The sequence below is a fragment of the Rhinatrema bivittatum genome, chromosome 11 (assembly GCF_901001135.1).
Source record: "Rhinatrema bivittatum chromosome 11, aRhiBiv1.1, whole genome shotgun sequence".
Classification (NCBI taxonomy): Eukaryota; Metazoa; Chordata; class Amphibia; order Gymnophiona; family Rhinatrematidae; genus Rhinatrema; species Rhinatrema bivittatum.
The window spans coordinates 82533654-82560758 of record NC_042625.1 but is presented as its reverse complement, the minus strand read 5'-3'; the positions used below and the strand labels follow the sequence as shown (position 1 = coordinate 82560758).

At 48.5% G+C, this 27105-nt stretch overlaps 1 protein-coding gene across 3 annotated transcripts in view; it reads left to right on the top strand.

Annotated features, from left to right (window-relative positions):
• The window catches only part of KDM1A (lysine demethylase 1A), a 64494-nt gene that overhangs the window by 24292 nt on the left and 13097 nt on the right, over positions 1-27105 (top strand). For 2 of the 3 annotated variants that reach the window (XM_029619303.1, XM_029619304.1), the window contains exons 9-14: positions 1544-1692; positions 8821-8911; positions 16676-16810; positions 22613-22686; positions 23841-23952; positions 25136-25268. In XM_029619303.1, coding sequence (XP_029475163.1) covers positions 1544-1692; positions 8821-8911; positions 16676-16810; positions 22613-22686; positions 23841-23952; positions 25136-25268 — 694 coding nt within the window. The remainder of the gene's footprint in view (positions 1-1543; positions 1693-8820; positions 8912-16675; positions 16811-22612; positions 22687-23840; positions 23953-25135; positions 25269-27105) is intronic. The other variant, XM_029619305.1, reaches the window with a different exon arrangement.

Here is a 27105-nt window from a genome sequence, read left to right as displayed (position 1 = left end):
CAGGAGCTTCCTAAACCTCCGATCTCTTCTGTGCTCGGGGCAGAGCACCAGCTGCCTTTTCTGTCTCGTCCTTGGGAAGTGCTTCACCCACTAACTTGACTCTCTTTGTCTTTTAGCTATTTATTGTAATTTTTCTGGTGGTATTTACACGAGAACGGTTCACAGTCGGCGGACTTTAGGGTGAAGCTGGAGGTCAAGTAGGGTCTACGGTATCACGATAGGGGAATTGAGCAGACTGGGTGTGGTCCTTACGGTCTGCATATACCTTTTTATATTCTCCTGTTCCGAGAACAGGATAATGTGACAGAACAGCTGAGATGCAGGGAATGGCAGACCAGTTTAGGGAGTTTAAATTGTGGGGTTTAATGATTGAGTTGGGTTTTGGTTTGGTTATGTTGTAAATTGGGTACGGTTTTTGATTCTTTTACTGTTAATTTTTTTGTCTATGTACCTCTCTGGGTATGGAAGTGGTAAAGCTAGCATCAAATAGCTTAAAGGAGTGCAGATTCTGGAAGAAAGGGGAGAAAACATGATATTTTGTTTGATTTTTTTTAACGAGTAGAAAGAAATGTGAAGATATTGAAAGAGCTCGGGAAGGGAGGGTGGACAGGGGCAGAGTAGAACATTAGTCTTCATGGTAAGACTGGGACATGCATTCTGTGAAAGGAGGTTAGGAAGGAGTGAAAATCAGTGGTGGTTGGGAGGAGGGAGGTGGAGGAGGAGTGAAATGACATGCCATGGTGAAGGTTGGAGAGCATAATGTTCTCAGGTTGAGAGGGAACAGGCAGAACTAGCACACTCTTATTATCCTACCACAGCACACCCTGCCATTTCAGTCGCATCTTTCTAGTCTGGATTTTTGTGACCTTTCTTTGGGCTCTTCTTCCCATGGGATGAGTTTATTCCGCGTGCTGTTCTATTGACTTGTCATAGCTGTTCTGGGAACTCAGATACTCTGATAGGGTCCAACAAGACAGGAGATGTTCTTTGGAGGGATCAAGCAGTTCCTTGCAAGCATTCACACAAACAGTGGGAGAATAACTTGAATTTACCTGTAACGGGGGTAGCACCCACAGGAGAGGTTAGCAGCGTAAGTGGGTCTGGTGTGTGATGGTGTGCATGGCTCTTCTGCAGGCTCTGGCTATGCAATTTCCCTCCTCCATTTGTTGAGGAAATCTCGCCACTGTGTAGAGCTGCCATTTCCCTACAGTCACTGTTTAGGCAAAGGTTTAGCATCCTTTTTCCAGTTTGCATGAACTGAGAAATGGAGGTTGGTAATGTTTGTTCGCAAAGCTCACTATGTTGTCCTTGTGAGTTAATTTCCCACTCTGCCCATGTGCTGTGAGAATAAAGGCCTTTCATGCATGTGGTATACATCTCCCCCCAGCCTTTTGTATGTATATATTACGTGTACCTAGGGCACGCAAGGTGAAAACAGTAACTTCACACCCTGGAGTCAGATTAGCATTACACAAATCCTCTTCTTTTCTTTGGGGACTGGAAGTAAAATGCTTTTTAGTTTACAAGTCTGTTCCACTTCGAGTTTCAGGTTCCTAAAGAGAAAGACGAAATGGTTGAACAGGAGTTCAATCGTCTTCTGGAAGCCACTTCCTACCTCAGTCATCAGCTAGACTTCAACATACTCAACAATAAGCCCGTGTCCCTTGGCCAAGCTTTGGAGGTTGTCATCCAGTGAGTGTCCATTTTATTAAAAGTTAAGAGCGTGAAAACATGGCGATAGTATTGCCTGTCTTACCCTACACTGGAATAGTAACCTCTGTACTCTGGGGTTTTGTATTTTTTTTGGTTTGTATTTTTTTTATTTTATTTTATATATTCCACTTTTCGGCACTTCAAAGCAGATAACATTCAGGTACTGTGGGTATTTCCCTATCCCCACAGGGCTTACAATCTAAGTTTGTACCTGAGGCTTAGGAGGGTAAAGTGATTTGCCCAAGATTACAAGGATCAGCAGTGGGATTTGAAAAGAGAATTATTTCTTACCTGCTAATTTTCGTTCCTGTAGTACCACGGATCAGTCTAGACTGTGGGTTATATCCCCATTCTAGCAGATGGAGGCAGAAGAAAAAGTTGAGTTGCTCGGAATTACCCATGAGCACTCTCTGCGACCCATCAGTATTAAGAATATCAAAGCAGAACAAAAAACTCAGAACTAACTGATGAATGGATCAAGCAAAAAACTCCCAACCAAATAGGGAACTATATACAAGTTGCCGTTAAGGCATATATTGTCTGTAGTCCAAAACTTGCAAATGCAAAACCCGAAGCCTTCGAGAAAATTTGAAACCTTTTTTATACCACCTATGAGCAGGCTATAATTGTACTGAAAAAGCAAGATATTGGACCAGAATCTGCTACTGAAGAGCGGGTGGGCGTCTCGACTGATCCTTGGTACTACAGGAACGAAAATTAGCAGGTAAGAAATAATTTTCATTTCCCTGTACGTACCCGGATCAGTCCAGACTGTGGGATGTACCAAAGCTTCCCTAAATAGGGTGGGCCCCAGATAGCCCTGCTCAAATGACCTTGTTGCCAAACGAACCCAAAGCCGGTGATCTAAGATTTAAACGATAATGACGCGCAAAAGTATGTAGTGACTTCCATGTTGCCGCTCTGCAAATTTCTTGAGGGGAGACAGCCTGACTTTCCGCCCAGGAAGTCACCTAAGAACAAGGAGAATGTGCTTTCACCCCGTCCGGAGGGCATTTCCCCGAACCTATATAAGCAGCAACAATTGCTTCCTTCAACCAGCGAGCAATAGTGGTCTTCGAGGCTTGATGTCCTTTCTTGGGGCCACTCCAGAGAACAAACAGATGGTCCGAAAGACTAAAATCATTGGTGACCTCCAGGTAACGAAGGAGAGCTCGCTTAACATCGAGCTGCCATAGCTCCCTAGAAACTTCTTCCTGAAAAATTCCACCAACTGATTGAGGGAGGAAAGATGGAACCGTGGTCAGGGAGACCCCTGAATCCGTGAAACGCAAATAGGGTTCCCTCCAAGACAAAGCTTGTAATTCTGATATTCTGCGAGCAGAAGAAATAGAGACTAGGAACACCGCCTTTAGAGTTAAATTCTTGAGCATAGAATTCTTCAGTGGCTCAAATGAAGGATCACACAAAGCGCGTAAAACCAGATTAAGATTCCATGAAGGATACAAATTACGGACCAGAGGTTTCAAATGCTTTACCCCTTTCAAAAAACGGGTAATGTCCGGATGAGAAGCCAGAGGGGTCCCATCCATGGGTCTCACAAGTGAACTAAGGGCTGCTACCTGAACACGAAGCGAATTGTAAGCCAAACCCTTGCTTAGCCCATTCTGCAGATAGGAGAGAATCTGAGCCACAGACGCCCGGTGAGAAGCAATCCCTCCGGACTCGCACCAAAACTTGAAAACTTTCCATATTCAAACATAAGAAATGGAAGTGGAAGTTTTCCTGGCCTGTAACAGAGTAGATATGACTTCTTCTGGATAGCCTCTCTTTCTCAGCCGTCTCCTTTCAAAAGCCAGGCTGCAAGACAGAAGTGATCGGCCTGTTCGAAAAATACGGGACCTTGACAGAGAAGCCGGGGAAGGTGACCCAGTTGAAGCAGACAGTCTGCTGCTAGATTGACTAGGTCTGCGAACCATGGCATCCGTGGCCACTCTGGAGCCATCAGAATCACTGCTCTGTTGTGAAGTTCTATCCTCCGTAGGACCTTTCCCACTAGAAGCCATGGAGGAAACACATAAAGCAGAACATCGTGAGGCCAAGGTAGAACCAGAGCGTCTACTCCTTCCGCCCAGTGCTCTCTTCTGTGACTGAAGAATCGGGGCGCCTTTGCATTCTTTAGTTTGGCCATCAGGTCGAGATGAGGGTACCCCCACCTCTGAACCAGAAGTGTCATTGCCTCTTCGGATAATTCCCATCTCTGGGATCCAACCTTTGCCGGCTTAAGAAATCCGCTTGTACATTGTCTATTCCCGCTATATGAGAAGCTGCCAGTCGTGTGAGGTAACGTTCTGCCCACGTCGTGAGCATGTCTGTCTCCCGAGAGACATGTTGACTCTTGGTTCCCCCTTGCCAACTGATGTATGCTACCGTGGTTGCGTTGTCGGATAGGATCCGCACCGCCTTGCCGCACACCAAGGGGAGAAACCGTTTCAGGGCCAGGCGGACCGCCCAAGTCTTCAGCCGATTGATCGGCTATGTCGCTTGCTCCGATGACCAGTAGCCTTGCGCTGCCTGCCTTTGACACACCGTCCCCCAGCCTGAAAGACTGGCATTCGTGGTAACGACCACCCACTGCGGCATCTCTAGGTGCACTCCGCTGAGCAAATGATCCAGAGAGAGCCACCAGCTCACTGTCCTTGGCCGCATCTGGGAGCGGTAAAGGAGCTTGGAACTCTTGAGACACCGGCTTTCAGCGGGAGAGCAACGCCCTATGCAAAGGTCGCATATGCGCAAAAGCCCAGGGAACCAAGTCTATGGTGGAGGCCATGGAACCCAGCACTTGAAGATAATCCCACGCCATGGGAAGTGTCAGGCGCTGGAAGCGTTCTATTTGAGAAATGATATTGTGCCCAGTCCTGGTGCAAGAAAACCTTGCCCACACTGGTATCGAAATGAGCTCCCAAGAAAATTCAGTGTTTGTGATGGCTTATGACTGCTTTTGGCAAAGTTGACTACCCATCCAAGAGAACTCAAGAGACTCAAAACCTTGTCGATCGACTGCTTGCACTGCTCCTTGGACTTCGCCCGAATGAGCCAGTCGTCCAGGTAGGGATTAACTAAGACACCGTCCTTCCGTAGAGCCGCTGCCACCACTACCATTACTTTGGTGAAGGTGCGGGGAGCTGTTGCTAGACCAAAAGGCAGGGCTTGAAATTGATAATGCTGTCCCAGAATCTTGAAACGGAGGAACCTCTGATCCTTGAGAATGGGAATGTGGAGATAAGCCTCTGTGAGGTCCAAGGACGCCAGGAACTCTCTGCTGCATACCGCCACTATTACTGAGCATAGCGTTTCCATCCGAAAATGCGGAATCTTTAGGGCCCAGTTGACTGTTTTGAGATCTAAAATGGGTTGGAAAGCAGAGCCCTTCATTGGAACTACGAAGTAGACAGGATAGTGGCCTGCGCCTTGCTCCTTCGTACTGGGAGAATTGCTCCAAGGTCGAGGAGTCTGAGTGTCTGTCGCACAATTAGCTGCTTCCGCAAAGGTCCGGAGGGAGAAACAGAAACCTGTCTCTTAAAGGGTGAGCTAACTCTAAAGCGTAACCGTGCTTTAGAATAACCAGGACCACTGATCCTACGTGATTTTGACCCACTCCTCGTAAAACAGGGAGAGACGACCCCCCCCCCCCCCCCCCCCCCCCACACACACACACACACACACTCTCTCTGGGTGTCGAGGAGTGGGCCAGCGACCCTTCATTGGGATGATTTGGAAGCTGCTCCGTGAGACAAGCCCCCATGAGGGGGTCTACTGCCACGAAAGGACTGCGACCATGATTGAGACTTGGTGGATGGGGGGGCGCTGTGAAAAAGGTCTTGCTTGCAAAAAACGTCGCTGTCCTCTGAAGCAGGCTCTAGAAGAGTTATACGTCCGAAAATTCCTCAGATGGTCTTCTGGCAGCTTGGGAACTTTATTTTCCCCGAGGGATTTGATAATTTGCTCCAAATCTTCTCCAAACAACAACTTACCCTTAAAAGGGAGAAAACCCAGCTGCGACTTGGAGGAAGAGTCTGCTCACCAGTTACGGAGCCAGAGGAGACGCCTAGCCGAAACTACCAACACCATCGACCTGGCCAGAACCCTCAAGAGATCGTAAAGCGCATTTGCCGAATAAGCAATCACTGCCTCCAGGCATTCAGCTTGTTGTGCTTCCGCCGACGGCAGATCCTGGGTACCGAGCAACTGCTGCACCCATCTCAGACTTGCTCTTTGCATAAGAGAACTGCAGACCACTGCTCTGACCCCCAAAGCAGAGACCTCAAAAATTCTTTTAAGGTAGACTTCCAGCTTCCGGTCCTGCAGGTCGCGCAAAGCTGTCCCTCCCGTCACCGGGATGGTGGTCCTTTTAGTGACCGCTGACACAGACGCGTCTACCTTCGGAACTTTGAGAAGTTCTAGGAATTCGTCCGGGAGAGGATATAACTTATCCATAGCTCTTCCCACTCGAAGGCTTGAGTTAGGAGATTCCCACTCCCGGGACAGCAGTTGAAGTAACATGGGATAAAATAGAAAGTTTTCGCTGGGGGATGCAGTCCCGCTAGGACAGGATCCCCTTTTGACACCCCCGAATTGGTACCTGGGGGGTCCTGAGGTGCTTCTATAGCCAATTCAGAAAGCACATGGGGAATAAGCGATTCCAGCTCATCTCTTTTAAAGAGATGCAAGACCCTGGGATAATCTCCTTCCATTCGCATGCTAGACACCGCCATTTCTGGGTCTGCAGCAGCATCCTGATCCGGGTCAACCGGATCTGGGTCTGGCAAAATTGGATGGGGAACTACTCTAACCCGAGTAGAACCAGCCGGGGTCCCTGAAGCATCCTGGAGACCTATCATATATGCTTACCTTAGGGGGGGTGGCCCAGGAGGAACACTCTCCTGCTGAAACATTCGTGCCAGGTAAGCATTGTGCATTAAGAGAATGAAATCTGCTGAAAAGGTAGGGGGGGGGGGGGGGAATGAGCCCCCGCTGGGGGAACAACAAAGAAGCTGTTCCCGAAGTTAAGAGATCTTCCAGGGGGCTCACAGGATTTAAAACGGGTGGAGGCAGAGAGAAAACGGCACCAGGACTGCCCTGTGGATGTGCTGAAACAGTCGCATCTGAATTCAAAATGGCCGCCGTTCTCGTGTTTGGCGGGAATGGAGCAGAACCCCCACCCCGAGGTCAGACGAGATGGAGGCATAATTGAAAGACTTTCCGCAAGCTGAACAAATCCCTTCGCAGGAGAGCCGTGACCCGGGCTCCCCACAGGCGGAGCATCGCGTCCCACGCAGCATGGGGGGAAGAAACAGCTGACAGAAAAAAAAACCCCGAAACAGTTTCAGTCAGTCGCCACAAGAAGAAAACTCTGAGGTAAAGGAAACTTCACCTTAAAAAAAACCACACTGGCTCAAATAATAGTTTTAGCGGTATTTTGGTTTTTTTTTTTAAGTAGCTGAGTAATGTCTCCTCTCAGGTGAGCTGGTATTTAGGTAGTGGGAGCGGCTGGACCACCAGCTTGCATCCCTGAGAGCCAGGAACGGAGCAAAATAAAAGAAAACAAAAACCTACCTGAGACTAAGAGACTATTCTCAAGGCCAGATACAGATGCAAGCTGTAAGGCAGACTAAATTAAACTAAGAGGCCAACTTAGCCTAAAGCTGTTCTGAGAAAACTTAAGTTGTTTTTTTTGGGTTTTTTAAACTTGATCCATTCAAAGGAAAAGAGAGAGAGGGAAAGAAAAAAAAAAAAAAAAGGAAAGAATATTCTAACTTTCCCTGAAAAAGATTATCAAATTAAGTGGGAACCGCAGGGTCAACAACCTTCATCTGCTGGAGACAGAAAAATACTGATGGGATGCAGAGGGTGCTCATGGGTAATTCTGAGCGCCTCACAAGTTTTTCTTCTGCCTCAGTCTGCTGGAATGGGGATATAACCCACAGTCTGGACTGATCCGGGTACGTACAGGGAACCCTGGTTTGTAGCCATCTGCTCTAACCACTAGGCGGCTACTCCATTCTAGCCCACTGTGACTAAGCAGTTGTTTGGGTAAGGATTGGTTAGTTACAGCATGCATACAACTCTATCTTGGCCTCATTGGAGTGGTGTGCTGGAAGGACCTGCAGACTCCACAAATCTTCTCTGAAGTTTACAAACTTCCTTTGCTTATGTCCTGGGCTGGCTATCCCCTTTGAAGCTGAAAAGAGAACTGGGATAGGCAGATTTTGGCTGTCATTGACTAAGAAGACAGGGAAGAAATGAGAGGTACAGCAGCGGGGAGTGGTGGTAGTAAGGGTATCGGGGACGATTTCAAGGAGGCAACATTGGAAGTAATGATGGACAAAAAGCAAAACACTAACACGTAATCAGACATCCTTTTGCAAGGGGTAATGTATTTTGCTTTATTGTAAAGATATTTGTTTGCATTTTATCTGACTTTTAAAAACTGCATTTCAATATCATTTGGTTATTGAAATCTATTGTTACCTGTCTGGAGCTTTCATGAATCTTGGGCAAACTGTTTTACATTTTCCTTTCCTTCCTTGGGACCATGTGCACTCTCACCCAAGGTTTGGAGACCTTTAAGTATCCAGATCAAAAAGCAGGAGGATCCTGACTAGCTCAGATCAGGAATCACCCACAGAAAAAAAACAAACCATGAGCTATAATTCTCCAGAAAGGACATAAAAAGTATTGTAGGTAGAATAAAGAGCTTAAACAAAACAAGTGATGAAGATCCAAAGTAGTAGTAGAATATAACCAAACCCAATAACAGGGACATGCATGAAAGTAGAATCTCATCTGCTCTGAGGCAGTGAGACAGGTGTAAGGCTTGGCTATCCGCCACTGGCAGAATAACAGGAAACATCTATAACATGTTCTAGATGGCACCTGGCATATCAGAGGAGCTGTGCCGGAATTGGAGGAAGGAACGAATCAGGAGTTAAAACAAACTGACCAATAACAGACTCTCCAAATGTGGAGTGGGGGGGGGGGGAATTTGATAATTCTGAAATGCTTCCGACAGTATTGTAAACAGAAGGTAAGGTTGGAGACCACCTCTGATTGTATGCTTGATGGTTATACAGCATTCTTTGTCCTTAGGTTACAGGAGAAGCATGTAAAAGATGAACAAATTGAGCACTGGAAGAAAATTGTGAAAACACAGGAGGACCTGAGAGAACGTCTTAATAAGGTCAAGGCAGCAGCGTGATCACATTAAGGGGCCTGGGCTATTGGGTGTGGCTGTAGGAGGGGTCAGGCTGTGCAGTTGGATCTTGTCTCACTGATCTCCATTGCCGCACTGTGGCACTGTTAACACCAGTTTCCTAGCGTGTAGCAGATGGACTCAGGACCAATGGGTATAGTGTACTCCTGATAGCAGTTGGAGACGGATCAGATTTCAATCTGACATCAGCCCTAGTACATATACCCCTGCAGGAAGTGCAGCTCTTCAGTAGGGACTCTAGGCACGCTCGCATAGTGTTAGAGTAATTTTACCAAAGAAAACCAAATTAAGAAGAAATCTTACCTCTACAGACGAGCCCTGCTCTCCTGCGGTGACACCCTTTGGGTCCCTCCCCCAGTTGAGAATTCCCGAGGTGATTTACGTAATCCCTCGGAAGTAAGCCTTGGTCCGTAGGCCGACTCTCGGCGGGCACCTAGCCCCCAACATCGGGTGAAGCTGAGAGACAGTGGGTGCAACCTCGAGCGCGGCGTTGAAGGCATTTTCCCTCTCCCCCCGCAGCCGGAGACCGCCCCGAACGAGACCAGGAAGCGCCAAGACAAGGTAAAGTAGAAATCTATTTAAAAATCTATGGTCTCCGAAGCTCAAGGATATGCACAGGTCGCCAGCCGGGACCAGTGCCACCGGGTTGATTGGCCCTAGCAGGACTAGACCCTGGTCAGATCCAAGGGTCCTCCCACGTGGAGACCTTCCGAGGTGGTCGCCTTATTGTCCGCGTGGTCGCCGTCACCATCTTGCTCTGTTCGCCGCCCTGTCTGCCATTCCGATCCGTGCACCTGTCTGCCATTCCGAGCTGTGCGCACAAGCGACGCGCATAGCCACGTGCTTATTGTGCTGGGTGCATAACTTCGACCTGTGTGCACAACTTCGCACACCGGGGCGCACAACTGTATTTTACGCGCACAACCCATGGCACCGGAAAAGAAACTCAAGGCTCAGGGCCTTTGCCCAGCATGCCACATTAGAGCCGCACAGCATGAGGCCACTGCCCTGTGTATACAGTGCGAAGAAGCCCTAGGGGATCCAACTCATGGCCCTCCCCAGCAGCCTCTCGAGCAGTACGCCGGACCTAGCATTGCACAGTGGGACCCCCCTCAAACAGGGCTCCCCAGGGACACGGTGCCCCTTAGTCTAGACCCAGCATCTATCTCCTAGGTGGAATTCTTCAAAGGTCTGCATACCTTCGTCCACATGCAACTGGGGCCTCCTATTATACGGCCACAGGCTCCACCAGAGAACCTCAACATACCAGGACCCTCTATGCCCAGGGAATTGATCCCACCGCCCAGAAGCCCCACCTTCGGGGACACGGACAACTCAGATGAGGATTCAGAACCCCTGGAGGAAGGGGAACTCCTTCCGGGGACAGAGCCCCACCGAACCATGAGATGCTTCTTCACCAAGGATGAGCTTCCAGACCTGGTCACACGCAGCTTAAAAGAGCTTGCTATTCTGGGCACAAGTGCCTCGGGGAAACCCAAGACGAACCCACTATTAGAGGGACTCCGTCAGACCTCCCGCCATTTCCCACAAGCCATCCAGCAACTAATTGACGTGGAATGGGATGCCCCAGAAACTACATTCAAAGGGGGGCCGGGCTCTGGCAGCCATGTACCCTCTGGACCCAGCTGCCAAAGATCTCCTGGAATGTCCGAATGTGGATGCCATGGTCTGCACGGTCTTGAAGCGCACTACTGTCCTGGTGGAGGGAGGAGCAGCACTCAAGGATGCTCAAGACAGACGTCTGGAATCTATCCTCAAACAATTCTTTGACGTCTCTGCTATGTCTTTACAGATCGCGGCCTGCTGTGCCATGGTGACACGTGCCTGCTTAGCACAGACCAGGAACAACACTCCTGGGGAGGCCCTGGAATCTGTAGTATCATTCCTCGCAGATGCCGCTTCTGATCTGGTACGCACAGCAGCTTAGAGGAGTGTCATTTATTTATTTTTATTTATTTAAGGTTTTTTTATACCGGCATTCAAGAACTCGTTCTCATCATGTCGGTTTACAGAAAACGGGGGTGCAAAAATATAACCAAAAACATAGATAAACATGGAGAAGAGAAGCAGTTACAATTAACAAGGGTTCATGAACTGGGACTATAAGAAATAAAAGAGATAGATGAGGATAATTATATACAAGTGTACAATGTAAATAAGGAGTCCTCTATAAATATAAGAGAACAAAATAAATATGGAGTCCACTATATACAGCTACTTAGCATAGGAGTCATTGATGGATCTTGTTAGGTGGAGTTCGGGAAGGCTTGCCTGAAAAGCCATGTCTTCAGTCTTTTCCTAAACGTTAAGAGGCACGGTTCGTTTCTTAGATCTGGTGGGATAGAGTTCCATAGCGGAGGGCCTGCTGTTGAAAGGGCTCGGTCTCTCAAGGTTCTGTGATTAGTAGTTTTTACGGGTGGAACAAGGAGGCATCCTGTGTAGGCTTCCCTAGTCGGTCTTGTTGATTTGTGAACACGGGGAGGAATTTGTAGGTCGATTATGGTGTGTTGGTGAATGATTTTGTATAATAATGTGATGGATTTGTAAATTACTCTGAAGTGGATTGGTAACCAGTGGAGGGCTTGAAGGACTGGAGAGATGTGGTCTCTTTTTCTGGTGTTTGTTAGTAAACGTGCTGCTGCGTTTTGGACCATTTGGAGTGGTTTTGTATATGAGGAGGGGAGGCCAAGAAGAGTTGCGTTGCAGTAGTCTAATTTGGAGAAGATGAGGGCTTGGAGAATGGTTCTGAAATCTTTGGCGTGGAAGAGTGGTCTTATCCTTTTTAAGACTTGCAGTTTATAGAAGCAGTCTTTGGTTGTTTTGTTGATGTGGGCTTTGAAGTTCAATTTATTGTCGATTAGGACACCTAGATCCCTTACATGAGTGGTTTGTAGGTTGGTTGGAAGACAGACTGTGGGTTTGTTATCGGAAGTTATGAGTAGGACTTCAGTTTTAGATGAGTTTAGTACCAGATTGAGGCTGTTGAGGAGGCTTTTAATTTCTAGGTGGCAGGATTCCCAGAATTCGAGGGTTTTTGAGTATGATTCTTTGATAGGGATCAGGATCTGGATGTCCGCATAGAGAAAGTGTATTAAGTTGAGGTTGGTGAGGAGTTGGCATAGTGGGAGGAGGTAAATATTAAAGAGTGTAGGGGATAAGGAGGAACCTTGTGGGACTCCGACGGTCGAGTCGTGGCGTGCTGATTCTTTGTTCTGTATTTTTACCTTGTAGCCTCTGTTGGTTAGAAATGATTTGAACCAGGAGAGCGCTAAGCCAGAGATTCCTATAGCAGCTAACTGTTTCCTATAGCAGAGATTCCTATAGCAGCTAACTGTTTCCTATAGCAGAGATTCCTATAGCAGCTAACTGTCATCTGTTGGTTAGAAATGATTTGAACCAGGAGAGCGCTAAGCCAGAGATTCCTATAGCAGCTAACTGTTTCCTATAGCAGAGATTCCTATAGCAGCTAACTGTTTCCTATAGCAGAGATTCCTATAGCAGCTAACTGTCATCTGTTGGTTAGAAATGATTTGAACCAGGAGAGCGCTAAGCCAGAGATTCCTATAGCAGCTAACTGTTTCCTATAGCAGAGATTCCTATAGCAGCTAACTGTTTCCTATAGCAGAGATTCCTATAGCAGCTAACTGTCATCCGCCGTGGCAGCCAGAAGACAAATCTGGCTCCGAAACTGGTCGGCCGGCCGCATCCTCCAAAACGAGACTCACAAGGATGCCTTTCAAGGGAGCACTCCTGTTCGGAAGCGAACTAGAGAAACTAGCCAACAAATGGGGCAAGTCCCCACTGCCGTGGCTACCGGAGGACAGGGATAAGAGAAACCAGTGATCCTTCCCCCAAACCTCCAGGGGCAGAGGATCACAACGCTTTAACCCATTTAGAAGCACATATCAAGCGGCCCGCCCCACAGGCTGGAGCCAGTCCTTTTGGAACAAGCACAACAAAAGGAGAGCCAGCTCAGGCTCAGGCCCCAGCCGCACCCCACAATGAAAATCAGCCGACCCGTCCAAAGGAAGAAGTCATAGGAGGCAGACTTGCCCTATTCTACCAAAGATGGGTTGAGATAACTTCGGACAAGTGAGTCCTATCCATCATTCGAGAGGGATATTACCTGGATTTCCACCACCTCCCTCAGGACAAGTTTGTAGAATCTCCCTGCCACGACCCTTCCAAGAGGATGGCAGTGGAAGCTACACTGACCAGATTGCTAGCCTTAGAGACTATAACATCGGTGCCTCCACAACAAATAAATACTGGACATTATTCCATCTATTTTATCGTCCCCAAAAAAGGAACATTCAGACCCATCCTGGACCTCAAGGCGGTCAACCGTCACCTGAAGATTCCTCCCTTCCACATGGAAACCCTATGCTCGGTAATACGGGCAATACAACCTGGAGAGTTCCTTACATCCCTGGATCTGTCGGAAGCCTACCTACACGTTCCGATCCATCAAGAGCATCAGCGTTTTCTACGCTTCTCAATCCTGGACAGTCACTACCAGTTCCGGGCACTACCTTTCGGGTTAGCCACTGTACCCCGGATGTTCACCAAGATCATGGTGGTGGCAGCAACACTGAGGAAGGAAGGAATCTACGTGCACCCTTATCTAGACGATTGGCTGATCAGAGCGAAATCCCCAGAGGAAAGCCACCAGGCAACCAACAGAGTCAAAACTCTACTGGAGAGCCTCGAGTGGGTGGTCAACACAAACAAGAGCTGCCTGCAGCCCTCCCAATCTCTAGAATACTTGGGAGTCCGGTTCGACACCAAACAAGACAAGGTCATCCTGACACCGACAAGGAGATCAAAACTGATGACCCAGTTACGAACCCTGTTGAGCAAACTTCGCCCCACAGCATGGGATTACCTCCAAGTCCTCTGCCTCATGGCATCTACACTGGAAGTAGTGCCATGGGCACGAGCTCACATGAGACCCCTACAACGCTCACTACTATCACGATGGAATCCACTGTCCCAGAACTACACCGTATGTCTTCAGCTCCCGGACAGAGTTCAGGCCCAACTATGATGGTGGCTACAAGAAGCCCATCTGAGCCAGGGAACGAGACTATCCTCACCAACCTGGATCTTACTCACCACAGATGCCAGCCTACGAGGATGGGGAGCACACTGCCAGGAGCTAACCGCCCAAGGGCAATGAAACGAAGAAGAGTCGAGATGGAACATCAATCGCCTAGAAGCCCGGGCAGTCAGACTAGCCTGCCTAAGGTTTGTTCACAGACTCAGAGACAAAGCGGTCTGAGTAATGTCTGACAAACACCACAACAGTGGCCTACATCAACCGTCAGGGAGGAACCAGAAGCCAACAGGTGTCTCTGGAAATAGACTTCCTAATGTCATGGGCGGAAGTGAACTTTCAAGAGATCTCGTCCGGGAAAGACAACATCGCTGCGGATTACCTCAGCAAAGAAAGTCTAGATCCAGAAGAATGGAGGCTGTTAACCACACATTCCAATTGATAGTAAACCGTTGGGGAACACCAACCATGGCCCTCCTGGCAAACCGGTCCATCACCAAAGTGCCCAGTTTCTTCAGCCGCAGGCGGGAACCCCAGTCCCAGGGAATTGTTACCCTGTTACAGACCTGGCCACAGGAGACTCTGTTATACGCCTTCCCGCCGTGGCCCCTATTGGGCGCAATCATCCACAAGATAGAACACCATAGGGGATCAGTACTTCTAGTGGCCCTGGACTGGCCAAGAAGACCGTGGTATGCAGACATGTGAAGACTGCTGACAGGGAGCCCCCTTCCGCTATCTCCACCCAGAGACCTGCTCCAACAAGGACAGATCCTCCATGAGGATCCAGCTCTATTCTCTCTTTCGGTCTGGCCATTGAGAGGACTCGCCTAAGGAAGAGCGGATACTCGGGGGCAGTAATTGACACCTTACTCCGAGCACGCAAGTTCTCCACATCCCTAACATACATAAGGATTTGGAGAGTATTCGAAGCCTGGTGCCAAGACCGCAACATCATACCACGCTCAGTCAAAATTCCTGCGATTTTGGAATTCCTGCACAATGGCCTACAGAAGGGATTGTCTCTCAACACCATCAAGGTACAGGTGGCCGCATTGTCATGCTACGGAACCAAGAGCGAGAGCGGCAGCATAGCCTCTTACCCAGATGTCTCCCGCTTTCTTAAAGGAGTCAAGCAGATCCGACCACACTGAAGTGGCCGGTGCCTCTTTGGAACCTCAACCTGGCCCTAGATTTCCTAGCAGGAACCTCCTTCAGACCTCTCCGCGGCCTGTGTCTCTGACTATTAACACTGAAGACAGCCTTCCTGCTGGCAGACTGTTCACCCGTCATTTATCCAAGCTACAAGCACTGTCCTGCTGAAAGCCGTTCCTCAGACTCACCCCGGGAACCATACAGTTACGCACAGTTCCGTCGTTCCTCCTCAAAGTGGTGTCTCACTTCCATCGCCAAATGAGCATAAGAATTCGGAAGAGGCTCAAAGTCTATCCATCTCAACATCGGCAGGCTCCTAGTCCGATACCTGGAAAGGTCGGAATCTGTACGAAAGACGGACCATCTATTCATCCTTCACAGCGGGAAGAAGCAAGGGGAAGCGGCCTCGCGAACAACCATAGCCCGCTGGATCAAAGAAATCATCAAGGTGGCCTACGTAGAAGCAGGCAAGCCACCGCCTTTACAAGTCAAGGCCCATTCTACTAGAGCCCTGGCAGTGTCCTGGGCAGAAACCAAGATGCTGTCACCCGCCGAGATCTGCAGGGTGGCGAGCCTGAACATCCAGGCAGTAAAACCTTCTCCAGGTTTTTACCGCCTGGATGTTCAGGCTCGGGAGGACACAGCATTTGCAAGAGCAATACTAAGTGGGTCACGGGCAGCCTCCCACCCAGTTCAGGAGTAGCTTTTATTCATCCCATTGGTCCTGAGTCCATCTGCTACACGCTAGGAAATGGAGAAATTACTTACCTGATAATTTCATTTTCCTTAGTGTAGACAGATGGACTCTGCATCCCACCCATGGCTGACGTTACTCATGGAATTCTGGGGGATTCACGGGTAAGCCATGCTTTCCTTCAGCTAGGGCACCCATCCTACCGGGTGTCGACGTTTCTCGGTTGAGGGCAATGGTGGTCTCCAGCTATAACCAATTCAACCGGTTCAAATTTATTAAGTTAACCAAGTTATAAAGTTAATCACATTATCCAAGTTATTCAGTCATACATATATCCACAATGCTTTTCGAGGAGAATACTGAAGAGCTGCACTTCCTGCAGGGGTATATGTACTAGGGCTGACGTCAGATTGAAATCTGATCCGTCTCCAACTGCTATCAGGAGTACACTATACCCATTGGTCCTGAGTCCATCTGTCTACACTAAGGAAAATGAAATTATCAGGTAAGTAATTTCTCCATTTCCTTTCCTCACTGAGGACTGGCTATTGAAAGGAGAAAAGACGAAGCAAAATGTCCTATGTATCCGTGGCTTATGTGGTCAGCTGGCATTGCCAGTTCAGTGCCTCTTTGTTAGAGCATCCTGCATAATCCACATTCCAAGTAATCAGTCCTAAAGTAGGAAGAAAACACACTTTCCTAGCGTGTAGCCAGATGAACTCAGGACCAGTGGGTTATGTGCTCCCCTTTTCAGCCCAGCATTTGTGGTGATCTCACTGGGACCTTTGTGCTGTTCGTATTCTAGATGGTTAACCTGAAAGAGAAGATTAAAGAACTGCACCAGCAGTATAAGGAGGCCTGTGAGGTTAAACCGCCTCGTGATATCACTGCAGAGTTTCTGGTGAAAAGCAAACACAGAGACCTGACTGCACTTTGTAAGGTAAAGTAACCCTTCTCCCCAAGTCCCAGAAAACGTTTTAGCAGTGTGGATTCAAATTCTCTTTTCTTGCTGTACTGGAACCTGAGGCAGAGAAAGCAGAGTTGACCATAGTTTAGTTTAATATTTGTTCCCTTTATGTACCAGGATCAGTCCAGACCGCTGGGTTGTGTCTCCCTTCCAGCAGATGGAGTCAGAGAAGAGCAGTTCCAGTTCATCCTCATATTCCTTCAGTGCCTGTCAGCATTTGGATTTTGAAGAGTGTTTGTTGCACCGGACCTGCCTCCCCTCCGATGCCGCGGTGCGATGTTGTGCCTGTGGAGAGCCTGGATCACAGCTCTCCCGTGAAGGCCTATGTGCAACAGGTCTCCTCGGCAGGGAAGGCACCTCGAGCCCAGAGGGGCGTTCTACTTCACGGCTCGTGCACACACGGCTTCAGGAAGGCCGGCCCCGTTCCCATCCAACACGGGAACGGCGGCCATCTTGCCTCCTTCTCTGCCTGCTGCAACGCAGCCAGACTCAGCTTCTGACGGCGGATTTCTGCTGGTTCCACTGATTCTAACTCCCGCGACCCTCCCAGACCCAGAATCTCCGTCGGGGCTCCCTCCTGAGAATCTGCCATTGGGCCCACCTCCCCCTCAGCCTTTCTCAGCGGACTTTATCCTTTTGATGCATAATGCCTATCTGGCTTGGATGGACCCAGCCTCTGCCCCTCCTCCCAAGGTGGTTAGGCTGGATGAGTCTGGGAATACTGGGACACCCCTTCAAACACCAGGGCTCCCATGAGGTGCGGGACCAACTTTGCCCCAGGGATCTACAGGAGGGGGAGTACCTCCAGCATCAGGGGCACCATCACAAGGATCTTCCTGGGTATGGGTGGTCTCTCACCCTCCCGTTCACAATCCCCCTCATCAGAATCCGGATACAGACCCGGACATGGACAATCGGACGCCTGCGATGCCAGTAGAAGATGACCCCCGGGTGTTGCGTCTTTTTCAGAGGGATGTTAGATCCCCTTATTCCCCATGTACTAGAGGAACTCGACATTGAGGCCCCACAAGATACCTCAGGCCCCAGTACAACCACAAGGAAGGGTGATCCTGTCCTGGCGGGTCTCCTCCACCAGCCAAGACGTTCCCTTTTCATCCTATGCTCCTCCAGTTGTCCAGGGAGTGGGATATTCGGAAGCTTCTCTGAGGGTTAGCAGAGCGATGGACAAGTTGTACCCACTTCCTGAAGACTCCTTGGATTTCCTCAAGGTACCCAAAGTGGACGCATCAGTGTCGGCGGTCACGAAAAGAATGACTATCCCAGTCACTGGGGGAGCAGCTTTCCGAGACATGCAGGATCGCAAGCTGGAGGTCTACCTAAAGAGAGTTTTTGAGGTGTCAGCTCTGGGGGTCAGAGCGGCTGTCTGTAGCTCTTTTATGCAAAGAACAGGCGTCTGATGGGTGCAGCAGCTGCTCAGTGCTCAAGAACTATATCCACAAGAGGCACAGCAGGCGGAACGACTGGAAGCAGTCATAGCTTATAGGGCAGATGGCTTCTACGACCTACTCCGGTTATTGGCCAGGTCTATGGTCTTGGTAGTCTCAGCTAGACGTCTAGTTTGGCTTCGCAACTGGTCGGCGGATTCTTCCTCCAAGTCTCAGCTGGGGTCCCTGCCATTCAAAGGAAAGTTACTGTTTGGAGAGGAGCTGGACCAACTCATCAATACATCACATTGTCTGGACTGATAATTTTCGGTTCGAGTCCGGGCTCCAGTGGCTTTCAGTGGGCTCTCGGGTTCTCTCCCGAATTTGTCCTGCTGTTACACAGGCCTTTTTGGCTAAGAAGGCAGCTAAGCTTAGACCCAAGGAGAGGGACCTGGGGTCCTTGGTGAGACCTCAGAGAGCCTTTGAGGGGATTCCGGCTCATATTCACAAGCATTGGGGGTCTCGTGATGCGTGTCTGGATGTGGACCATGAGGACATGGCCAATTCGGAGGATCCTCAAGGGGTTGGGGCTTCCCCTCCTGAGGCAGATCCAGGCAAGGAACATACCCCTGTCCGGACACAAGTAAAGACTATCAGATCCTTCTTGAAGGTGTCAGAAATGATGGAGACGACCCCTGGGTGGTCTGCTTGTTGGAGGAGGAGTTGAGGCCTCTTATTCCCCAGGTTTTGGCGGAATTGGGAGCAAAGTTGACTCAGAGTCAGATAGTGAGGGAGTTAATCCGGTCCTAGATGGTCTCAGAAGTCCGCCCAGTGCTTTTCCTATTCCAAAGAAGATTCAAAAGCTTATTAACCAGGAATGGGACACCCCGTAGGCGGGCTTGAAGGTGGGGAGAGTGATGACAAAGCTCTATCCTTTTATTGGAAGAACATTTGGACCATCTTAAGACACCTAAAGTGGATGTGGCGGTCTTGGCGGTTACCAAGAAACCACAGTTCCTGTGGCAGGGGCTGCCGAACTGAAAGATGTTCAGGACCGCAAACTGAAAATCCAGCTCAAATGGATGTTCGAGGTGTCTGCTTTGAGTCTCTGTACGGCGGTCTGCACTAGCATGATGCAGCGCACCTGCTTGTGTTGGATTCAAAAGCCTCAGGATCAGGCGTCTTCGGGAATGCTATCCCCTATCCAGGTGCCCCAACTGGAGGTGTGGGTGGCTTATGTGTATGATTTGGTGGTGCGGCTTCTGTGGCTGCGCAACTGGGCTGCAAACGTGGTCCAGGTCCCAGTTATGTAACCTCCCTTTCAAAGGGAAGCTTATCTGGGGAGGATCTTGATCAGCTTATGAAGTCCTTGGGAGAAACCAAAGGCAATAGATTGCCGGAGGACAGGAAGAACGGTAAAAAGACCTTCTCCATTTACCCTCGTTTACATGAGACAAGGAGATTTCGCTCCGGAAGAGGAACTGCCTCCTCAGTCTAAGTAGCTGTCCAGCCATCAGCAGTCCTTTTGTACCGCTAGCAGATCCTCCAGAGGTGGTTCTTGTCAGGGGGCCAGAGGAAGTAAGCCAGCTTACTGAGATCAGGCGCACCCTCTCCTCACGGGTAGTGGTCGCAGGCAGGTTGTCCCGTTTTTACAAGAAGTGGGTTAAGATTACCTCCAATCAGTGAGTGATTGAAGTGATAAGAGATGGCTATGCCTTAGAATTTTCTCATCCGCGCAGGGAAGCATTTCTGGAGTCGCACTGTGTTTCCCGAAGCAAACAAGAGGCCATGGAAGGGACTCTGCAAAGATTAAGTTTGGAGGCTATTCTTCCGGTGCCTCCAAGCAAGCAGGGGCAGGAAAGGAACTCAGTCTACTTTGTGGTTCCAAAGAAGGAGGGCACCTTCAGTCCCATCTTAGATCTGCAAAAGGTAAACTTGAGCTTGAAAGTTTCCTCAACTGGATATCATGGCGATGTGGACCAATGCTAAAACGACAAGGTTCTTCAGTTGCAGGCGAGAGGTCAGTTAGGTAGGGCTAGATGCACTAGTGTGCCATGGCCGAAGGAGATCCTTCTGTAAATGTTCCCTCTGTGGCCTCGCATAAGGTGTGTGTTCAAGCACATAGAGGCCCATCCCGGGTCAGTGGTTCTGGTAGCCCCGAGTGGCCGCGTCTCCTGTGGTTCGTGAATCTGGTGGTGGACGGGCCCCTCCGATTGGCTCATCTATGGGGGATTATACTGAGACAAGGCCCCATATTTTCAGATCGGGAGGATCACTTTCGTCTCATGGCCTGGCTTTTGAGAGGCAGCGATTGCGATTGAAGGAATATTCTGAGTCATTTCTACCCATCTTCAGGCCAGGCATCCTGCTACCTCCATAGCGTATGTCTGACTTTGGAAGGTTTTTGAAGCCTGGTGTGGTCAGCAGCATGTAGATACTTTGCTTGCTTCCGTTCCACATTTTTTATCTGTTCTGCAACAGGACTTGTCCGAGGGTTTGGCTTATAGCTTGCTGAGAGTCCAGATTTCGGCCCTCTGTTGCCTCAGGTGTAAGGTTCAGGGCAAGCCTTTGGCCTCCCATCCCGATGGCGTCCATTTCCCGAAGGGTGTAAAACATTTGAAACCTCCAGTTCGGAAGGTGTGTCCTGAATGGAATCTTAATATAGTGTTGTGGGTTCTCTGTGAATCCCCCTTTGAAACTTTAGGTTGGGCTTCGCTAAAGGATCTGACTTGGAAGACTATTTTTCTGGTGGCAATTTACTTGTCCAGGCGGATCTCAGAACTTCAAGCTCTTTCCTGTAGGGACTGCTTTCTGCGGATTTATACCGGCCAAATTTTCTTTGCATATGATACCTTCTTTTTTGCCAAAGATGGTTTCTTCCTTTCACGTTAATCAGACGGTGGAATTGCCAGGATTCTCTGAGTAGTCTCAAGATCCCACGATGGGTAGATATCTCCATCTTCTTGATGTTTGATGTACTCTGCTACATTATTTGAAGGTCACCAACTCTTTCAGATGATCAGATCATCTTTTTGTATTGTTTGGTAGGGTGAAGAAAGGGGAGAAGGCATCGAAAGCTACTTTAGCACGCTGGTTGAAGGGAGCTATTTGTTCGACCTATATTTGCAAGGGTCAGGCAATTCCAGTTGGCCTTAAAGCACATTCCACTCATGCTCAAGCAGCCTTGTGGGCGGAGTGTCAGTTGGTCTGTACTCAGGAGATATGTAGGGCTGTGGTGTGGCCCTCACTTCATAATTTTACCAAGCATTATCATTTGGATGTTTGAGTGCCGGAGGCTGTGACTTTCGGTGAAGCTGTTTTAAGAGCAGGTCTTTCTAGTTCCCACCTAGTCTAGGGATGCTTTGGTACATCCCATTTGTCTGGACCTATCTGGGTATGTTTAGGAAAGGAAAATTGGTTCTTACCTGCTAAGTCCAGAGGCCCGCCCCGCTATTGCTGCCGAAAGACTGACTGTCCTTATGTTTCTCTGATGTATTCCAAAGATTCTTTCCCAATCGAAGTTATCAATTCGATTGAGTTGAGCAGTTAAGTTTGTTAGTTTCCGCTTCTGGGGAATCCAACCCCCAGGGATCTAGTTTGCCCTATTTTAGGGGAATGGTTTTTGTTTTCGGATCTTGGCTTGGGGGTACCGGTCAATACTGAGGGCCTGCTGTTTTGTTCTCTGCCTCCATCTGCTGGTAGGGATGCATAAACCCACTGTCTGGACTGATATGTGGTATTACAGGAACAGAAATTAGCAGGTAAGAACCAATTTTCCTTTTTCCCCCACTTTGTGTTTATGGAAAAAATGCTTAGTCCAAGGGCCTTCGTTACATTAGAGCTTCTTGAATCACTTGTAATTATAGCCACCAATATATAAATAAAAAAATATTCTCAGTGACATGCATGCAAGAAAGAAATGACATTTTTTTTTTAATTTAAATTTAAGAATGGTCTATAGTCTTTAGACATCACTTATAGATACACCTGTTTTTTGCCATGATCCCAGTTTTGCAAAGAGTGATTCACAGACTGCTGTGTCTTTGTACAAGTCATAATGTATTTACATATCTCAATACCCAGACAAAGCACTTGGTTATATGATTTAGTTACCTGTAATCAACTGCTTATTTGAAAAACTAGTACTGGTTACTCCCCGCCCTCGTGTATCCGTCTCTGGTTAAGATTACACTCCTGCTCTTGCCTCCAAGCACCATCCTTGTCTTTAACTCTGGTTGGAGCCCCCAGTCCTTTATCCGGCTCAAGCTTCTTTCCCAGCCCCCTCCCTTTCCAATTTCTGGCCCAGATATATCCCCTTCACTTCTCCGTCTGTGGCTCAGGTACCCTCACTTCTCCATCTTGGGCTGAGGTGACCTTCTTCTGTTTGTAGGAGTATGATGAACTGGCAGAGATGCAGGGAAAGCTGGAAGAGAAGCTCCAGGAACTGGAAGCAAATCCACCAAGGTAAGAAACAAGCAACCCGATCAATAGCATCACTGAGGTGCTTCTCCAAAGCTGTTAGCCCTCGGCATCGAAAGAGTAATAAAAGGGACCAGGGTGGTATATTTGTGCTTTGGATTTTTTTTTTCCCCCCTGCAAGTCCTCTCTTAAGTGAATACTGAGATTGTGCTATGAACAGGGACCACAGTGCAGTGGGCATGGAATGTGCTCGCAAACCTGGTCAAACTCTTGGCTCCCAGCTTTCACGTTTTCTCTGGGGCTAAGTATGTACATTACTTGTAAACTATGTTGGCTTTTCCCTCGCTTTAAGACATTAAGGGGGAGGGAGGGATTAGCACATTACCACCTGTCCCTAACCTATCATTCCCTGTGTCACGAATGTACACATCCCTGATCTGCTCCTTCCACCTGAACATTTATACCCTTCTTGAGATTTGAATATTTGGGCAACCTACACAGGGCCACAAACACCTTACCTGCCTCTGGCTCCTGAATACGTCGCTTTCACATCCTGGCTGTCCTGTTAATACATGTCCTGTGGTGTGTGTGTTAAGAAACGAGGAATGACAAAATGTGTGTTGCTTTCCAATATTGGACACGTAGGGCTGTTGCTAGGCAGAAGTCTGCAGGCTGTGTGGTGTTGCTGTATATTTTTAGACCATGCAAAGCCTAGAATGTCGTCCTTGTAATTTGTGAAAAAAAAAAAATTTGAGAGAGAAAATCACTTTGTAATGTCACTTTAAAACCGGAGACTATCCTTCCAAGATAAATCCAGTGATTTACAGTGGATGCACAAGAGCGTCTGCTTCCAAAATTTCATTCATTGGAAAAAGAATTGGATATTTTTCTTTGAAATAGTGTCAAGGGCGTTTGGGGTTTCCTCGTTTAACTACTGAAATAAGTTGTAAAGCTTGTCCCACATTTGACTGCACCTGTGGGAATTTTGATCTTTTGCTAGTCTGCTCTTCCCCTGCTTTCTCTTTTTTTTTCCCTGTCATTATTATAACTAAAGAGCTTAAGAGATTTTCCAGTAAATGGATGCGTTCTCTTTAAAAATGTCCAGCAGAGCTTGACTGGTGTCCCCCCAGTCAATGGAAAACACCCAAGCAGTTCAATGAGGATCTCAACCTGTCTTGATTGGCTTTTCTTTCTTGCAGCGATGTTTACTTGTCATCACGGGACAGACAGATCCTGGACTGGCACTTTGCAAATTTGGAATTTGCTAACGCAACTCCTCTATCTACTCTCTCGCTGAAGCACTGGGACCAGGCAAGTTATCATGTAGAGAAGGTAAAGGGGAGGCTGGATAGCATTGGCAGGTTTTAAGGGGGCCTTCCAGAGTCTTGTGTGAGAATCAGTGTGTAATATAGCTGGGACTGGTGGAGCCAGGAAACAGAGACTGGTCAAAGCTAAATTAATTCAGAATCAGCAGATGCAATTATAAAACAGCACAACTGCTTCTTTCAGGACTTCATTATTGAGAATGCTCCTAACAATAAGGATGTTTAAGTAATTCTGTACAGCTGTGGAGACAGGCTAGTGTTTGCATTGTACATTATTGTTAATGGCAGCCCAGGTAATTTGAGCATCCATGGTATCTTGTAGCCTTTTGTAACCTGGATTGATGCCAGGAACCTTCACCATCAGCCCAGACAGCAAGGGCTACTTAAGCTCTTGGATTGCTTGTAGCTAGGAAGGTGACTACATCGATGCATACATTCATAGTAATAGACACCAGTTCTTAGTGCCCAGGTTTGTAGTATGTTGGTACTTATGTGGCCATATGCAAACCATCGGAGAAATCCATAGTCATACAGTATAATTATGGAAACTCTAGTCTTTAATGCTGGTGTCTATGTGTATGTTCCCTGTATGTAGCCAGATCTGTCCAGACTCCTAGGTTTTGCCTTCCCTCCAGCAGATGGAGACAGAGTTGTACTGACACTTAACTCCAATAAAGTTAATTTTATTAAATGTGTAGTTTGTTGGAGATGTCTGCTTAGGCCATTATGGCTGGGAGAAAGGGGGTATTTTCTAGAGATGTGAATCGGCACTGAAATCCGAACCGATTCTGGTTCCGATTCACATCTATAGAGATGTGAATCGGAACTGAAATCCGAACCGATTCTGGTTCCGATTCACATCTCTAGTATTTTCTACCCTGTTACACAAGGATAGAGCGTCTCCTTGCCCTGTGACACACACTGCAGCTCCTTCCCCTCTCTGTCTGGGTTTTTGATTGCAGCTCTAGTAGAGCCATCCCCATCGGCTGTCTGAAGCAGGAACCAGAATCCTGCTTCACATTGCTTGGGTTGATACCTTGAGGTTTGTTGGTAAGCTGAGCTGTGAAGTGCACATGCCAGCAGCCCATGCTGTATACCTATGGCTATAGTCTTGTCACTGTTAGACTGAGGACAGGGTGAAGCGTATAATCAATTGTTTTAAACTTCAGGACGATGACTTTGAGTTCACTGGCAGTCATCTGACGGTGCGGAATGGATACTCCTGTGTACCTGTAGCTTTGGCAGAGGGCCTAGACATTAAACTGAATACAGCTGTGCGACAGGTGCGATACACAACTTCGGGTAAGTGCAGTTTCCAGTGTCACCTGTAAGGTCTCTATTCAGACACAGTCCAAATAGCAAAGTTAGTTGGATAAATTTATCCGGCTAAATTTGGAGGCATAATCAACAGAGAGCCACACTATATTGAATACAGCCGGCTATCTTAATTAGCCAGCTAACTTTAGGACGGCTCTTAAGCCTGACCAGACTTAACTGGCTAAGTCATTCGGCTGTGAATTTCCTGTCCTACCCGGATCAGTCCAGACTCCTGGGTTTTGCCTCCCAGCAGATGGAGACCGTTTTACTGACACTGCCATGTAACCTGGTGGGCCACCTGCAGTCCCTCTGTATTTCTCTCTCCAGCAGATGGTAGAGGTGCAAATCCTGCAGTCTTGGAGGAGGGGGGGGGGGGAGAGAGAGAGGAGTTAGTACTGGAGGATTCCTCCTAGGAGGTTGCTAAGCCCTGGTGGGGCTATCTCTTCTGGTTCTGAGGTGGATGAGCAGGGGGTTGGGAATCCTTGTTTGGCTTGGTCCTTTTGCCACCAGGTGTGGACAACTGGTGGTGCCAGTTCCTTCCCTCCCTCCCAGGAGAACACTTGACTTCCTGCAGCACATCGTCAGGTAAAGCTATGGCAGGCACAGCGGCAGGATTATAGCAGCAACGTGTGCGATGGGAGGAGTTCCGGTAGTTCTCGGGCAGTAGTGGTAGTTAGCCACGTGGTCAGCCTACTCCGGCACAGCTCGCTGAAGGTCGCCTGATGGCACGCGGCAGTGCACGAGTCTTACGTACCGTCATCTGTTCCCGATGCTCCTTGGAAGGAGAGGGTGGGTTAGAGCAGGCTGCGGCAGCGTCGGAGTGGCACGGGAAGTATAAAGCAGGGGCACTTCAGAAGGCCGTGAACATTCCCTGTACGTACCCGGATAAGTCCAGACTCCTGGGTTTATTCATCCGTGCCAGCAGGTGGAGACAAAGTAAAACTGACACTGCTATATATACACTATATATACCACCTGCAGTTTCTCACTATTTCTCTGTCTCCATCAGTCACCAGCCATCTTTGCTTTGGCAGAAGATGCTTCATAGCTTTTGAGGGGGTTGGATGATCTCCCCCCTCCTTTGTGGTGATTCAGAGCCCCGTGAACGGGCAGGAGCCTCATTCTGATGAGGGTAATCTCCTCAGGGACAATTCTGAGGATTCCTGTGTTTTCCTTGGAGTTTGTGCTGCTTTATATATGACGTACTTGGCCAGGAAAGCAGCAGGGAGACAATCAGCTCGCTCTCAGGGACCCCTTGGACCGTGACCTGGGAAAAGACCAAGTAGTTCAAGGGAGGGAGATTCCTAGGCGTACTCGGAGAGTCCTGGGTTAGCCCGGACAAAGGCTCTGAGAGTTCAGAGGACGTGGTACCACTGATAACTGTTTCTCCCGATGCTGCTGCAGATACTAGCCCAGTTGTGGTGGAGCTGGATGGAAGGGCTTGGCTAGGTCCCTGTCGCTGAAGGGGACAACCTTAAAGTGGCGCATCTTTTTCACAATGAACGTGGCCCCTAATTCCCCATGTCATAGAGGAGTTGGGGATCAAGGTTCCCCAAGACGTCTGATCAGGAAGGGGTGGATCCAGTCATGGATAGCTTAAGGGGTCCAGCGAAAGCTTTTCCCCTTCACAAATCTGTGAAGAAGCTAGTGGTCAGTGGGAATACTCCAGAGACGGGCCTGAAGGTTGGTTGGGCGATGGTAAAATGGTAGCCATTGCCTGAAGACATGCTTGAGCTTTTGGTGCTTCCAAAGGTGGATGCTTCAGTGTCAGCAGTCACTAAGACCACCACCATTCCAGTGGCTGGTTCAGCAGCGTTCCCTG